This window comes from Mus caroli, unplaced genomic scaffold (assembly GCF_978045245.1).
Source record: "Mus caroli unplaced genomic scaffold, Mus_caroli_1 scaffold_13, whole genome shotgun sequence".
NCBI classification, from domain to species: domain Eukaryota; kingdom Metazoa; phylum Chordata; class Mammalia; order Rodentia; family Muridae; genus Mus; species Mus caroli.
Genome location: NW_028227268.1, coordinates 21,744,289 through 21,758,277, shown reverse-complemented (window position 1 = coordinate 21,758,277; position 13,989 = coordinate 21,744,289). Strand labels below are relative to the sequence as shown.

At 49.7% G+C, this 13,989-nt stretch overlaps 1 protein-coding gene across 2 annotated transcripts; it reads right to left on the bottom strand.

Annotated features, from left to right (window-relative positions):
- Positions 1-726: 726 nt before the first annotated feature.
- Positions 727-13,888, bottom strand: Nt5c3b (5'-nucleotidase, cytosolic IIIB). 2 transcript variants are annotated; one of them, XM_021176975.2, is made up of 10 exons: positions 13,811-13,888; positions 13,143-13,281; positions 12,928-13,026; positions 12,344-12,413; positions 12,199-12,245; positions 8,101-8,186; positions 6,632-6,721; positions 4,698-4,860; positions 2,884-3,084; positions 727-1,325 (listed from the first exon to the last, which is right to left on the bottom strand). In XM_021176975.2, the coding sequence occupies exons 2-10, from the start codon at positions 13,152-13,154 to the stop codon at positions 1,191-1,193; spliced, it is 903 nt and encodes a 300-aa protein (XP_021032634.1). In that variant the 5' UTR covers positions 13,155-13,281; positions 13,811-13,888; the 3' UTR covers positions 727-1,190. The 2 variants fall into 2 exon arrangements, with proteins under 2 accessions (XP_021032634.1, XP_021032637.1); XM_021176978.3 differs by lacking the exons at positions 12,928-13,026; positions 13,143-13,281; positions 13,811-13,888 and adding an exon at positions 13,027-13,097.
- Positions 13,889-13,989: the final 101 nt, after the last annotated feature.

Below are 13,989 nucleotides of genomic sequence, written 5' to 3'. Positions count from 1 at the left end.
GTTTCTACACTTTCCCTGCTCTCAAACTTTGTTCTGTGTGGGGAGCTGTTTGCCTGCTTCTATGAAAGAGAGGGAAAAAAAAAAAAAAAGAGTCTGCCTGCCAGGCAGAGTCAAAGCAGGTCAGGGTCTGTTGGCAGCTTTCCTGGCCTGCTGAGACACGGAAGGATAGCAGGCACACTTCTGACTCAAGGCTAGGACCTGAACGTTCTATTGACCTTGGTGGAAGGAACAGGGAGGCCTCTCGATAAGGAGAGATGTCCTGCGTATACTTCAGTAATTGTTTCTGTTAGCTTGTGGCTCTGCTGCCCACGGTATTATGAGGTATTTAAAAAAAAACAAAACACTTGAGGCTGCGGCAGTATTGACTGGAAGTCCTTACAAATCTCTCTCTTGTCTCAGCATCCTTTTTTGGTTTTCCTATAATCATCCTCACTCCCTGCGTCCCTCCTCCCCTGGGCTGTCTGAGTCGGGCCAGTGAGTCTGGCCCAGCTCTGTGGGTCTCCACTCCATGTTCCTGTGCCCTGAGGGTCATGGTTCCTGATGCATAGTCCACTCCCACACCATGAGTTGAAGCTACTCTGTCTTTTTGAGGTTTTGTTTGTTTTGTTTTTTGAGACAGGGTTTCCGTGTAGTCCGGGATACCCTGGAACTTGCCCTGTAGGCCTTGAACTCAGAGATCCGCCTGCCTCTGCCTCCCAAGTGCTGGGATTAAAGACGCGAGCATCCACTGCCCAGCTTGTATTTTAATTTTCATCTGATTCACACATTATATTATATTTCTTGGACATACAGCTTTTCTTTTTCTCTGCCCCCACCCCCACCCCCATACAGTGCTGGGGAAGGAACCCAGGGCCCTCCATATGCTAGGCAGTGGCTTCACCATTGAGCCATCTGTGTTCCCAGCTCTGAAAACGTTCTTAGAGAGAACTTTTGGACCAGATGATCTGTAGAAGGCTCACACTGCGGTTAGAAGGCTGTGGTCCATGGTTTACTTGGAAGCGCACTGGCTGCCTTCCCACAGGCGAGGCCTCCCTCGAGCCTCTTGCGGGCAGGAGGGAGGCAGAGGCATGGGGAAGGAGTCAGGGGGTGTGGAAGGGCCTAACAGCTCTGAACTTCTCTCTGTGCTGACAAGGGATAGCTTTGTGGGCAGGGTCTCCTCCTCATGGCTGAGGCAGGGCCTGGCCTGAGCCTTAGGAGCCCTGGAGCTCCACGCAGTCCCCCTGGCGCAGGATGTGCTGCAGCAACCCATTGACCACGTCCAGCGTCTCATCCTTCTCCAACACAATGTCGTAGGAGTCCATGTACCGCTCCCGCCGCTCCTCCACCTGCCAGGGAAGCAGATGTGCCGTCCCTAAAATGTCCCTTTTGGCACTCCATACTCTGGACCTGGGATAGAAGCAAGCAAGCACCGCTCCCCAGCTCTCTTGTGAAAATCTGAGGAGCTTACAGGGACCAGCCTGGCAAACAAGGGGCCTGAGCGGCCACAAAGAACACTTGGCCAGTGTCTGACAGACAGTGTCACATGGCAGCTTCCTATGGCTCTGGCATGCAATGGGCTCCAGCCTCTGCTGTCCGGGTCTACCCGGAAGGACACCTCTTCTGATCCCTCCTGGCCTGGACTCTGTCCCCCCCTGCCAGCTCTGCTTCTTTTGTTTCCTTTTATAAAACTACGCTCTCAACCCTGGCATCTCCTCCCTCAGCCAAGCTTTCAAGAAAGGAGTCAGGTGTGCAACAAAGCTGTGTATGTCTTCAACCTCAGCACTCAGGAGGCAGACAGAGGTAGAAAGATCTCTGGGAGTTTGAGGCCAGCCTAGCCTACAGAATAAGTTCCAGGACAGCCAAGGCTACACAGAGAAACCCTGTCTTGGAAAAACAAAACAAAACAAAACTGATCCCCTGCTCCCAAGAAAACCCAAGGAATTGAACACAAAGCGTTGAAGTGAGAGGTAGATGGGTTGGCAGCATTTGTAGGACTAGAATGGGGCCTGACAGATGGTGAGTACACAGTCACACGTGTGTGTGTGTGTGTGTGTGTGTGTGTGTGTGTGTGTGCTAGGATGATGGTCTGGAGTGACACTTTTCTATCAAGCCCTGGGCCAGGCCATGGTAAGAAACGCACAGCAGTGTGCTGAGGCTTTGGGATTTAAATGAATGACAGAGGGCTGGTGAGATGGCTCAGTGGGTAAGAGCACCCGACTGCTCTTCCAAAGGTCCAGAGTTCAAATCCCAGCAACCACATGGTGGCTCACAACCATCCGTAATGAGATCTGACTCCCTCTTCTGGAGTGTCTGAAGACAGCTACAGTGTACTTACATATAATAAATAAATAAATCTTTAAAAAAAAAATAAATGAATGACAGAGCACTTACCTGGCTTCTCCCAGTTCCGAATTCCTTCTCCAGCAAAGCGAAAATGTGTGTGTGTGTGTGTGTGTGTGTGTGTGTGTGTGTGTGTATACTCACACAGACACTGTCAGGGTGGGGGGTAGTCCACCAAAAGAGCGAAGATAAATTGAGGTATGACTGCATATTCACATAGTCTCAGCCGTTTGGGAAGTTGAAGCAAGATAGTTGGAAGTTCAAGATCAACCTCAGCCACACAGTTTAAGACTAGCTTGATATACATGAATTCCTGTTTCACCATCAACATCCTCTCTCCCAGAGAGGGGAGGGGGAATATCGCGTACGCACAAGATGGAGACCATGACTCATGTGCCCCAATATCTCTGGCCCCAATATCTAGCCCATGAAAGGTATTCGCTTGAGAAAAGGAATGCACGCAGGAGCCAGAGGGGAGGGGCCAGCGGCTGCCTGCGGGAGCCAGAGGGGAGGGGCCAGCGGCTGCCTGCGGGAGCCAGAGGGGAGGGGCCGGCGGCTGCCTACCTTGTCATTCAGGAAGCCGATCTTGAGAATGTTCTGCACCCCGGGGACCCCGTCAGCCATGGTGAGGTCCCCGATGGAGTCTCCCAGCAGGATGATGTTGGTCTTGTTCTGAAGTTGCTGGAAGTAGCTGGAGTTCCCACACACGGAGCTGTTCTTGTTGTAGGTGTGGATGAGCTGCCCCTTGAATCCTTTCAGGAAACCCTGAACCATCACAAGAGAAAGACAAGAGGGCTAGGGGGACCCACGGAGCACACCTTCCATTGTCTGTCATGGGAGAAGAGACAGTTCCCAGAGCCAGAGACAACGGCAAAGCTTCATTGTAGCTTAAACCAGAGGCTAGAGAACTAGGGTTGCCTTTGGTCTGTTTTTACGTTTCCATGGAACCCGGCTAGACTCATTTGCTTGTGTTCCGCTGCATTCGGGGTGGTGACGGCAAAGTTGGGAGGAGGTGGGTGCAACAGAGTGCCCCCCCCCCAAGCCCAAGTATCATAGCTGGCCTTGTACTAAGGACCGAGATTTAGCCTACGCCTCCCGCAAGCCCTGTACTGCTGAGCTACACCCCTTTTTCGTTTGAGACAGGGTCTCTCTACAAAGCCTTAGCTGACTTTGAACTCAGAGGTCCAACTGCCTCTGTTTCCTGAGTGCAAGGACTAAAGGCATATGTCATCATGCCGATCTTTCTTCCTTTCTTTCCTTCTTTCATTTTTTGAGACAGGGTCTCACTTCACATAGCTCTGACTCACCATGTAGATCAGGCTGGCCTCCCTCAGACTCATAGAGATCCCCCTGCCTCTGTTCCCAAGTGTTGGGATTAAAGGAGTGTGCCACCATGCCTGGCTCTGGTCTTCATTGAGACACATCTTTTTTCTATTCAGCCTTTCTAGGATCACCGTGAAATTTGTTCTGTGGCCCAAGAAGTCAAGATGAGCTTTCAATGTTCCTGCCACAAGTCTCCTAAGCAGTTGGGAACGCAGGGCTTGTGCTGGCCTTTTACAGAACTTTGTAACTCCTGCTTTAAATAATGGTCACCAGGTGTTACTGATCCTCTGGTCTGGTGGAAGCCAGAATGCTGCTCTGTCAGATGCAGGAAGCACTCAGAGATAAGAGCTCCTGCCTAGGAGGCCAGGGTTTTCTCTGGGTCACATGCGCTAAGCCCTCAGCTGTAGGCCAGAGGGACAAAATTTACCACTGATTTTTTGTTTGTTTGAGACAGAGTCTCCTGTAGCCCAGGAGGTCCCTTGGTCCATTTAAAGTAGCACACAGGCCGGGTGTGGTGGTGAATGCTTCAGTTCTAGCTCTGGGCAGGGGGCTAGGATGGTCAAGGAGGGGTGCACAGGTGTGTTTCTCTGTGAATTTGAGACCAGCCTGGCTTACATAGTAAGTTCTAGAATAGCTAGGGCTATATAAAAAAACTCTATTTCAAAAGAAAGAAAGAAAGAAAGAGAGAGAGAGAGAGAGAGAGAGAGAGGGAGGGAGGGAGGGAGGAAGGAAGGAAGGAAGGAAGGAAGGAAGGAAGGAAGGAAGGAAGGAAGGAAGGAAGGAAGGAAGGAAAGTTCGTAACCTATGAAGCCAAGTGCTGTGATTCACACCGACAGTCCCAGCCACTCAGGAGGCAGAGGCAGAGGGCTGACTAAGTTTAGGACCTCCAGGCCAACCTGGGTAATTTAGCAAGACTCTTGTCTCAAAGAAAGAAAGAAAGATGAAGAGAATAAAAATGCCCAGCAGAGGGCAAAGAGGCCACCTGGGCAAGCGGAAGGCACCAAGGCTACAGGCAGCCCACCCCTCCTCAGCAGCCCAGCCGACACATGGCTCACATCCTCACTGAAGTCCATGTAGTTGGACACAATGTGGATGTTGGGGTGGAACACTTTCATCTGCCGGATAATTTCTTCCAGGATGTCACCAATGCCCGCCGAGAAGATGAAAAGGGGGATGTTGTTCTGGTAGAGTGTGTCGAAGAACGTCTTATAGCCCTCCCTGCAAAGAAACCAAACGGTTGAGAATGCCACAGCCCTGGCTCCTGGTCTTTATTTTCTACTTGGGCTAGGTATTTTTATTTGTGTGTGTGTGTGTGTGTGTGTGTGTGTGTGTGTGTAGAGCACATGTGCACGCAAACATGTATTCATGCTTGCTTGTGTCTGTGGGTGTGGGGTGTGTGTGTGTGGGGGGGTGTCTACCTGTGACCCAACTGTAGAGGTCTGAGGTCAACCTTGAGTGTCTTTCCTCAGGAGCCATTCATCTTTTTTGTTTTTTCAAGACAGGGTTTCTCTGTGTAGCCCTGGCTGTCCTGGAACTCACTCTGTAGACCAGGCTGGTCTTGAACTCAGAAATCCAGCTGCCTCGGCCTCCTGAGTGCTGGGACTAAAGGTGTGCACCACCACTATTTGGAATTCATCGTACTTTCTAGTTTTGAAAACGTATGTTTATAGGTACAGGGGTACCGTGGCACACTTGCAGAGGTCAAGAACAACTGCCAGGAGTCAGTCCCCTCTTTCCACTTTACATGGGTTCTGGGGATGGCAGGAATCAGGCTGAGCCATCTCCCTGACTCTTACCTTGTTGACAGACAGGGTCTCTTACTGGGATGGGGGCTCAGTGGTTAGGCTAGGCTGGCTGGCCAGTCAGTCGGTCAGTCGGTTGGCCCCAGGATTTGCCTATCTGCATTTCCTCAGTGCTAGGGTAACAAACTCATCCTACCACACCCAGCTCTTTAGATGGGTGTAGAGATGGAACGATGGGACTCAGGTCTGCATGCTTGATGAAACAAGTCCTTTAATCAACTGGGCCGCCACCTTAACACTTCAGGCAAGACGTTTTAAATTCTTCTTTTCGTTTCTCTCTGTACCTCTGTACATACACACACACACACACACACACACACACACACACACACAAAAGAATATGCCGGGCGTGGTGGCGCACACCTTTAATCCCAGCACTCGGGAGGCAGAGGCAGGTGGATTTCTGAGTTCGAGGCCAGCCTGGTCTACAAAGTGAGTTCCAGGACAGCCAGGGCTACACAGAGAAACCCTGTCTAGAAAAACCAAAAAAAAAAAAAAAAAAAAAAAAAAAAAAAAATATATATATATATATATATATATATATATATATATATATGTGTGTGTGGACATATCTCAATATACATATATATTTAATTGTAACACACACATTAAATATTCTTTTTTCTTTTTTTCTTTTTCTTTTTTTTCTTTTTTAAAGAGTGTTAGTACCCAGTGTGGTGGCTCACGCCTTTAGTCCCAGCACTAGAGAACACAAAGTCATACAGATTTCTAAGTCTGAGGGCCAGCCTGGTTACACAGAGTTCCAGGACAACCAAAACTACACAGAGAAACCCTGCCTTGAAAAACGAAATTGAAATAAAAAAAAAAAAATCCTGTCAACCAGAGGTTTCTGTTGTTGTCCATTTTGAACCCATTATTTCAAAGGAGTTGGACGGTAGGAGATGGAGCTCTGGCCACCTGGCACACCATCCCCTGAGGCAAATGGCTTCTGGGGCCAATTTTCCTCTTCTTCTCCCAACCACTGACTCTACTCGAGCCCCTGCCTCCTCCGCCTGGGTCAAACAGTCTTAGACTGGCTTTCATCTTTATTTTTGTATTTCAATGCCAAGGACGGAATCCACAGGTCTCCAGCATGCTGGGCCAGTACTCAGCCAGGGAGCCACACCCCGGCCCACAGAGCTGCTTGGCCTGGTTGGGTGGAAACATTTCCACAGTAAGGAGCTCACCTGAGCATCGCAGTGGACTCTCCAACCACCTGAGCAATCTGGACTTTCTGGATCCTCTGCTGGCACAGGAGACTGTGGGCTTTGCTCCACCTACAAATAACCCACAACCCCGCGTCATTCCAGTCACCCTAGCAAGCCCAGTGCCCTGTCCTTTGTCCCCTCTGATGGAGGGCGCACATTCTGTTCCACAGAGCCATCTCCTGAAGAACTTACAGCCATCCTTAGAAGAGAGGTGAGGAACTGAGGGGAGAGGGAGCCAAGGACTATGTAATGGACTGGGGAGATCAGAACGTTTCTTAATTCCCTCCCTACAGGGCTCTGTCCAGGCATGCTAGGTTTTGGTGGGTTTTTTTGTTTTTGTTTTTGTTTTCTTTTTCGAGACAGGGTTTCTCTGTGTAGCCTTCTCTGTCTTGGAACTCACTCTGTAGACCAAGCTGGCCTTGAACTCACAGAGATTTGCCAGCCTCTGCCTCCCAAGTACTGGGATTAAAGGCATGCATTGCCACCACCTGCCTAGGTTTCGTTTTTTTAACAGAGTCCTAGGCAGCACAGGCTAGCCCACAACTTCCTATGTAGCTAAGAACAACCTTGTTCCTCCTGTCCTAACCTCCCGGGCTGAGGTGAGGTACATGGGCCACCATGGCCAAGCTTAGCAGGGCTTGTCTCTATCAGAATCTTGCAATCTGGTTGTGTCCCCAAGTTGTAAAATTGTGCGGTGTGGTGGTCTGAATGAGAATAACCTCCCAAGGCTCATGTATGTAAATGCTTGGTTCCAGACCTTGTTGGAGGAGGTGTGTCACTGGGCAAAGGGGTAGGGTGGGGGTGGGGGATGGACTTGGAAGTTTCAAAAGCCATGCCTGCCTTTCTGCTGCCATGTTCCCTGCCGTGATGGTTCCCTGGACTCACCCTCTGACCTATAAACCCCAAATAAACTTTCTCCTATAAGTTGCCTTTGTCATGGGATCTTAGCCCACAGCAAGAGAAAAGTTAACGACCCCAGTCCCCAACACAGGGGTGTTCGGGTCAAGGGGGTTTGCCTTCAAGAATGAATGATGTCATTAGGCTATCAAAGCAAGTTCAGCCTCTCCCCCCACCCCACCCCACCCCTCTCTGCCCTCCTGCTACAGAGTGACAGCAACACAGCCATTGGCAGAAGTCCCCTCAGCTGGGACTTCCCAGCCTCTCGAAAGCTCTGTTCATTATGCATTGTCCAGACTGTGTATCCATGACACAAGAACAAAACACACCAAGACAAGGTCACCTGCTGCTTATCTCCCAGGCCAAGGCATTTCTAAGAAGTCCCTGAGCCTTTCCACTGTCGCAGCAGCAGGGAACCTGGGTGTAGTTGGAGGTTCCTCCTTAGAGCCGGGTCAGAGGCACAGCCCTCAGGAAGGAAGCGTGTAAGCCTGAAGCTCTGGAAGGACACAGGCTGCCTGGCCCTCTCCATCCTTCATCCCGGTGCCACTTACCACTGCACCATGTGAGGCAGCTTCTCTTTGATGGTCCGGTGTGGGTCGATCTCAATGGGATAATAGTGGTGAAAGAGCTCGGTGAGCTGGGACAACCAACAGGGGAAAGGTCATTAGTGCACATCAAATTGGTCCCGCTTGAGGTGAAGACCCCGTCAAAGACGGAGCTTTGTGTGAGAGGCTTTTCTTCAAGCTTTCATGTCGGGGGTGGGGGGAGCACACCATTTGTGAAACTCAACCTTCTCTTCATGCTTTTCCGACTGTTCGCATTTGCCTGTTATAGATAATGTGCGGTGTGCCTGCACTCTCGGAGTTTACTGATCCTCGGCACCCACCCTAAGGAGGAGGCCTAAGGGCCCTCAACATGAGTTAGACTTGGTGGTCCATGTCTGGAATCCCAGCATTTGGAAGGAGGAGACAGGAAGATGGTAGATGTGTAGCCAAGGCCACATATGTAAAACTCTGTCTCAAAGTCAAAATATATACATATACACAGAGGGGGGGGGGATAAAAGAAAAAGACATGAGTGGATGTAGGGATGTAGCTCGTTGGTGGAGAGCCCACCTAAAGAGCAATCTTCACGATGACAAAAATCAGCAGGCGCTGAAGAATTAGCTCAGTAATTAAGAAGGTTTTGCTGCTCTTGCAGAGGACATGAGTTCGATTCCTGGCACAGACACACAGTGGCTCACAACTGTCTGTAACACCAGTTGTAGAGGATCTGGCACCTCCTTCTGATTTCAATGTGGTATCCAGACACACATGTAGGCAAAACACTCGTACACGTAATAAACACTAACCGGTGAGTCAGACACGGGAGTGAAAGCGTCAGGGAAGGGCTGGGGATGCTGCTCGCCTGGCTGGCTGCCTGCCTAGCATGCATGTGTGCCCGGGTTTCTTTCCCGGGAACACATAAACATATGTAGGGTGAGATGACACATAACGATAGTCCTAGCCCTTGAGAGATGGAGGCAGGAGGATTAGAAGCTCAAACTTATCTTTAGCTACATAGTAAATTTGAGGTTAGACAGGGCTACGTGAGAACTGTTCTCAGACACATGGGCTGGAGAGATGGCTTAGAGGTTAAGAGCCCTTGCTGCTCTTGAAGGAGACTGGAGTTTAGTTCCCAAAACTGACAAAGTGGCTCACAACTATCTGGAACTCCAGTTCCAAGGGATATGTCTTTTTCTGACTTTATGGGTACCCGGCACACATGCATGCACGCATGCGTGTACGAATATACATATACACATACACACACACATACATATATGTAGCTAAAGCACTTATGTACATAAACCACCAGGCATAGTGGTGGCGCATGCCTTTAATCCCTCTCATGGGAGGCAGAGGCAGGCAGATCTCTGAGATTTAGGGCTATCTTTGTCTATACAGTGGACCTTATCTTGAAAATAGAAAGAATTAAAATTTAAAAAAGAAAACTACTTAAGGCTGAAGAGATGGCTCAGTGGTTAGGGGCACTGGCTGCTCCAGAGTGCCCGGGTTCAGTTCCCAGCATCCACAGGGTGGGGACCAACCCTCTGTAACTCCAGTTCCAGGGGGGTCCAGTGCCCTCTTCTGGCTGCTGATGGCATTCTGTGCACAGACATACATGCTGGTAAAACATCCATGCATATTAAAAGAAAAAGAAAAGAAAAAGAGAAATATTTATAGAAGTGCTCCACAGATATCAGTGAGAAAGGAGATCATGCAATTATGGCTGAGGACCTGCTTAGTGGTGGGACATTTGCCTAAAATGCATGCAGCTAGGCTTGGACTGCCAGCACGTGACAAAGAGTCATAAAACAGACCTTGCAGATTGGTGTTAGAAACCCAGCACACTGGTGACAATTCCATCCATGTCACCATTAGGAAAATTTCAGAGCATCTGCATGTGCCTCCTTTAGCTAAGATTTCTTTCTAGGAAACCAGGACTTTTGACCCTCTGGGACAGCTACTTCATGGATCATAAGTCATGCAGAAACAATTGGTAAGGCTCCTTGGGAAAAAAAATAAGAACTGACAGAGTAAAGAATTTTAAAGGACTTATGTAGTCTTGGGACTATTAGGAGCTCATATGGAGTGGCTGTCCATCTGTCCGAAAAGAGAATTAAATGCAGGGATTACATGGTATTAAGCAGAGTATTCTTGGAATGTCTTAAGAGCCTCAGTGTTGGTCAGGGGTATAGCTCATTTGGTAGAGTGGAGCTTCTTGTTCCTGGCCATCTTCACAACAAGCAATCAGGTTAACAGTCTTGGAAGGGCCAGGAGGTGGTACCATATTCCTTTAATCCCAGTAGGTGGATCTGTGAGTTCAAGGCCAGCCTGGTCTATAGAGTGAGTTCCAAAACAGCTAGGGCTACACAGAGAAACCCTGTCTTGAAAAACAAAACAGGGCTGATGAGATGGCTCAGTGGGGAAGAGCGCCCGACTGCTCTTCCGAAGGTCCAGAGTTCAAATCCCAGCAACCACATGGTGGCTCACAACCATCCGTAATGAGATCTGACTCCCTCTTCTGGAGTGTCTGAAGACAGCTACATTGTACTTACATGTAATAAATAAATAAATCTTTAAAAAAAAAAAAAAGAAAAACAAAACAAAGTATTGGAAGGCCTTGGGTTAAATCCTTAATACCATAGAAACAAAACTCTAAGCTAGACACGGTGGTGCATATGTCTGATGCAAGCATTCAGGAACTAAAATCAGGAGGAAGAGGAGTTCAAAGCCAGCCTCAGCTTCATAGCAAGCTCCAGGCCAGATTAGGCTTCATGAGAATCTCAACAAAACAAAACCCACAGGAAGCATCAACCAATGCAAGTGACCAATACACATTAGTACGCAACCTTAGTGACTAACAGAAACCAAGTCACTGATTATCTACAAGAATGAGCTCAGCCACATGTAAGAGCCTAGCCTGGCTCTGCTCTAAGAAAAGCCACTCAGGGTACAAGCCTGGGACCGAGTAAACAAAAGCCAAGCTTCTAGAGTTGGCTTCTCAGTGTTGTACACACCCTACGGCAATGGATTCACATCCATTCCGGAAGATTCTCTGAATCTGCTCCCTTATCAGAAAGTGACATCATCAAGAACATGGCATTAAATGGGGCAAAGAGCTTGGGACAAAGTCTCTATAAAACCAACACCTGCAACTCCATCAAATGACCCTGGGGCAAATGGTTCACCCTCTTTAAGCACCTGTTTTCTTACATGTTAGACGAAGACAGTAATATGGTAGTTCTCTCTACCTTTGGGAGCAGAGGGTTGTTCAGTAAGATCTGGCATCCAAGTCTCGTGCAAACCCCATAGATAGCAGTAAGCATAGTGCTCACACACAAACTATCCATCACTGTGTCTCAGCCAATAAGGAAAAGCTGTCCTCATGGATTAAGGCTAGATCCAGGGGCTGGAGAGATGGCTCCGCAGTTAAGAGCACTGACTGCTCTTGCACAGGGCTGGAGTTCAGTTCTCAGTTCCTACATCAGGCAATTCACCACTCCAAACTCCTGTGACCTCCAAGGGTATCTGTATGTCTATGTACCCCACTCACACACATACACTTTAAAATAATAAAAATAAACCCAATAAGAAAACCATATCTCCTTTACTATAACAACTTTTAAAAAAGAATGATGGAAGAACAAAACCAAGTGAAACTAAGGAGCAAATCCAGAGTGTCACGAATGGTCGATAAGCTTCCTCGAACCCAGACTCCCTCTGTTTTTGAGATAAGGTCTTCCTATCTATCCTTGTCTGGCTGAGACTTAGTATGTAGAGCAGGCTGGCCTCGAACTCACAGAGATCTGCTGCCTCTGCCTTCTGAGTGCTGGGATCAAAGGTGTGCGCCACCAACACCCATACAGCTTCCTTTTCCAACGTTTTATTCTGTGTTCTAACGACGTTGCCTAAGTGACCTTGAACTCTTTCTGGAATCCAGGCAGCCTCTGAACTTGGGATCCTCCTGTCTCAGCCTCTGGGATTACAGGTCTCCCCACACTGTGTTTAAGGAACGGAGTTTCTTAAGATTTCAGTCCTGGAGGCTGTGGTTCAACCCCAGAAGCATACCACAGCCATGTCTGAGCAAAGAAGGGAATGACCCACCTCTTTGCGACAATCCTCACTGATAATTTTGCTGTTATCCAGAATATCTGAAAAAAGAAAACACACACACACACAAGACTCCCTTTATTTGCTCCATAGCAGTTGTCATCTGGAGCCCTACAAGGAAAGCTGAAATGTGACTTACTGTGGGAAGAGGGGCATCGCTGTCCATTATAAGCAAATCTGCTCAGGGTCATGTCAAAATCGGAAATCACCTGAGAGACAAAGGGGAGATGGTGGTGGTTGACAAGGTTGACTAGGTTGACTAGGTACTGGTCTATCCTGGTCCTTGCCTCAGCCTGGGGTAGTGGAGGAAGTCTAACCAGGCTGCAGCAAAGCCTTTGCAAGGTTAGGAAGAGACAGAAGAAAGAATGAAAAAAGTGACATCCTGAGTTAACCCTGAAGAAAACAAAGTCTCCCGAATGTGGGGGCGACTTTCTGTGGCTTCTTTATACACTGGTTCTTTCTTAAGGTGCCTTCTGACCTTTGTGGATCTCCCTATGAGGGAGGGGGGCCTCCACCCACTTGCTTTCTAAAACCAAGCGGCAGGAAAAGGGTCACATCTGACTACTATGAAAGTTGGCTATTGGGGGAGGTAAGCTCTTTCCCGAGGTGAACCAATCTGTTTGTCCATGACCACCCTAGGGCGCAGGCTCGCAGAGCGCGAACCACAGTTGGCGGGAAGGCTGCAGGGCAGGCACCCTCCCGCCGTACCCCAAGCCACGGTACCTGAAGGCGGTCTCCTCCGCCCCTGCGAAGGGCGCCCACAATTTCCTGCACCCGTCCGGGCTGCCGCATCAGGACCGTGGCCTTCATCAGGCTGCTTACCTGTCGTGAGACCCAAGAGACCCGCTGACCCGAGAGCCGCGATGGGCATCAGGACAGCTGAGTCTCTCCGCACCCGCGATCCCGCCACGCGGGACCGTCCCCGCCCGTGGCCTCACCTCCTCCGCCATCACGCCGCCGGCTTGGTGGGCGGCCCCGAAGGCAGCGCCCGCCTTACAGCCACACTGCGCAGGCGTCGCCTCGCACTAGTCGCGTCGGTCTAGGAGCTGCAGGCCGTTTCCAGGCTGGCTTCGGATACTGGCAGGAGAAGCAAGAGGGGGGAGTGCGGGTGTGTGTGTGGGGGGGGGGGGAGGGATGTTCTACTGTGTGTGGGGGTGGAGGAACGTTGGGGGGCGAGGGGGAGGGGAGTACCAAGACTCTGGGGTCCTGTATGTGGGCTGGCTGTCATGAGGCTTTGGTGTGTACGGGCGCCTGTCACTCACTCTTTCTGGAACATAAGTGCAGTCCTTACTGGGGTTGGGGGTCACTGCTTAGTGAGAGAGTTCTTGCCTGCAGGTATGAGGCCCTGGATTTCATCCCCTGCATTGCAAAGAACAACCCACTAGGTATCCAAGTGCATTTTGGACAGGGGATGTACCCAGGAGACACTTCCCTAACTGGGCTCTTCATCATCACTAGGCCACAAGCAAAGTAAGCCAGCAAGGCATCTCAAGGGCTGGAAGATTCTGGCCAGCATGACATTTGATCAGCTCTGCTTCTGCCTCTGCACCCATGGGGAGCCCACAGAGAGCTTTGGAAGGATGCTGCAGGGAGGTGGGGACCCAACCTGAAGATGCCACAAGCAGCGGACTCAGTAAAGGCTCAATTGTGTTGGTGGTCACAGTTCTGCCCTAGGTCTGAGGTCGAGGAAAGAGATGTGGGGTGGTCTACCTGTATGTTCTGGGGGGAGGGGGAGGAAAAGAAGGGGCAAGAAGGGGGTTCCAGAACCTGAGAGCACAATCCTGA

Bases quoted from the DNA above. Each gene is read 5' to 3' on its own strand.
- Nt5c3b (XM_021176975.2), bottom strand. The intron at 12,414-12,927 runs GTACCGTGGCTT...TTTGTCTCTCAG, and splicing joins GCGGAGGAGACCGCCTTCAG to GTGATTTCCGATTTTGACAT. The intron at 8,187-12,198 runs GTGGGTCATTCC...TGGTTGTCCCAG, and splicing joins GTGAGGATTGTCGCAAAGAG to CTCACCGAGCTCTTTCACCA.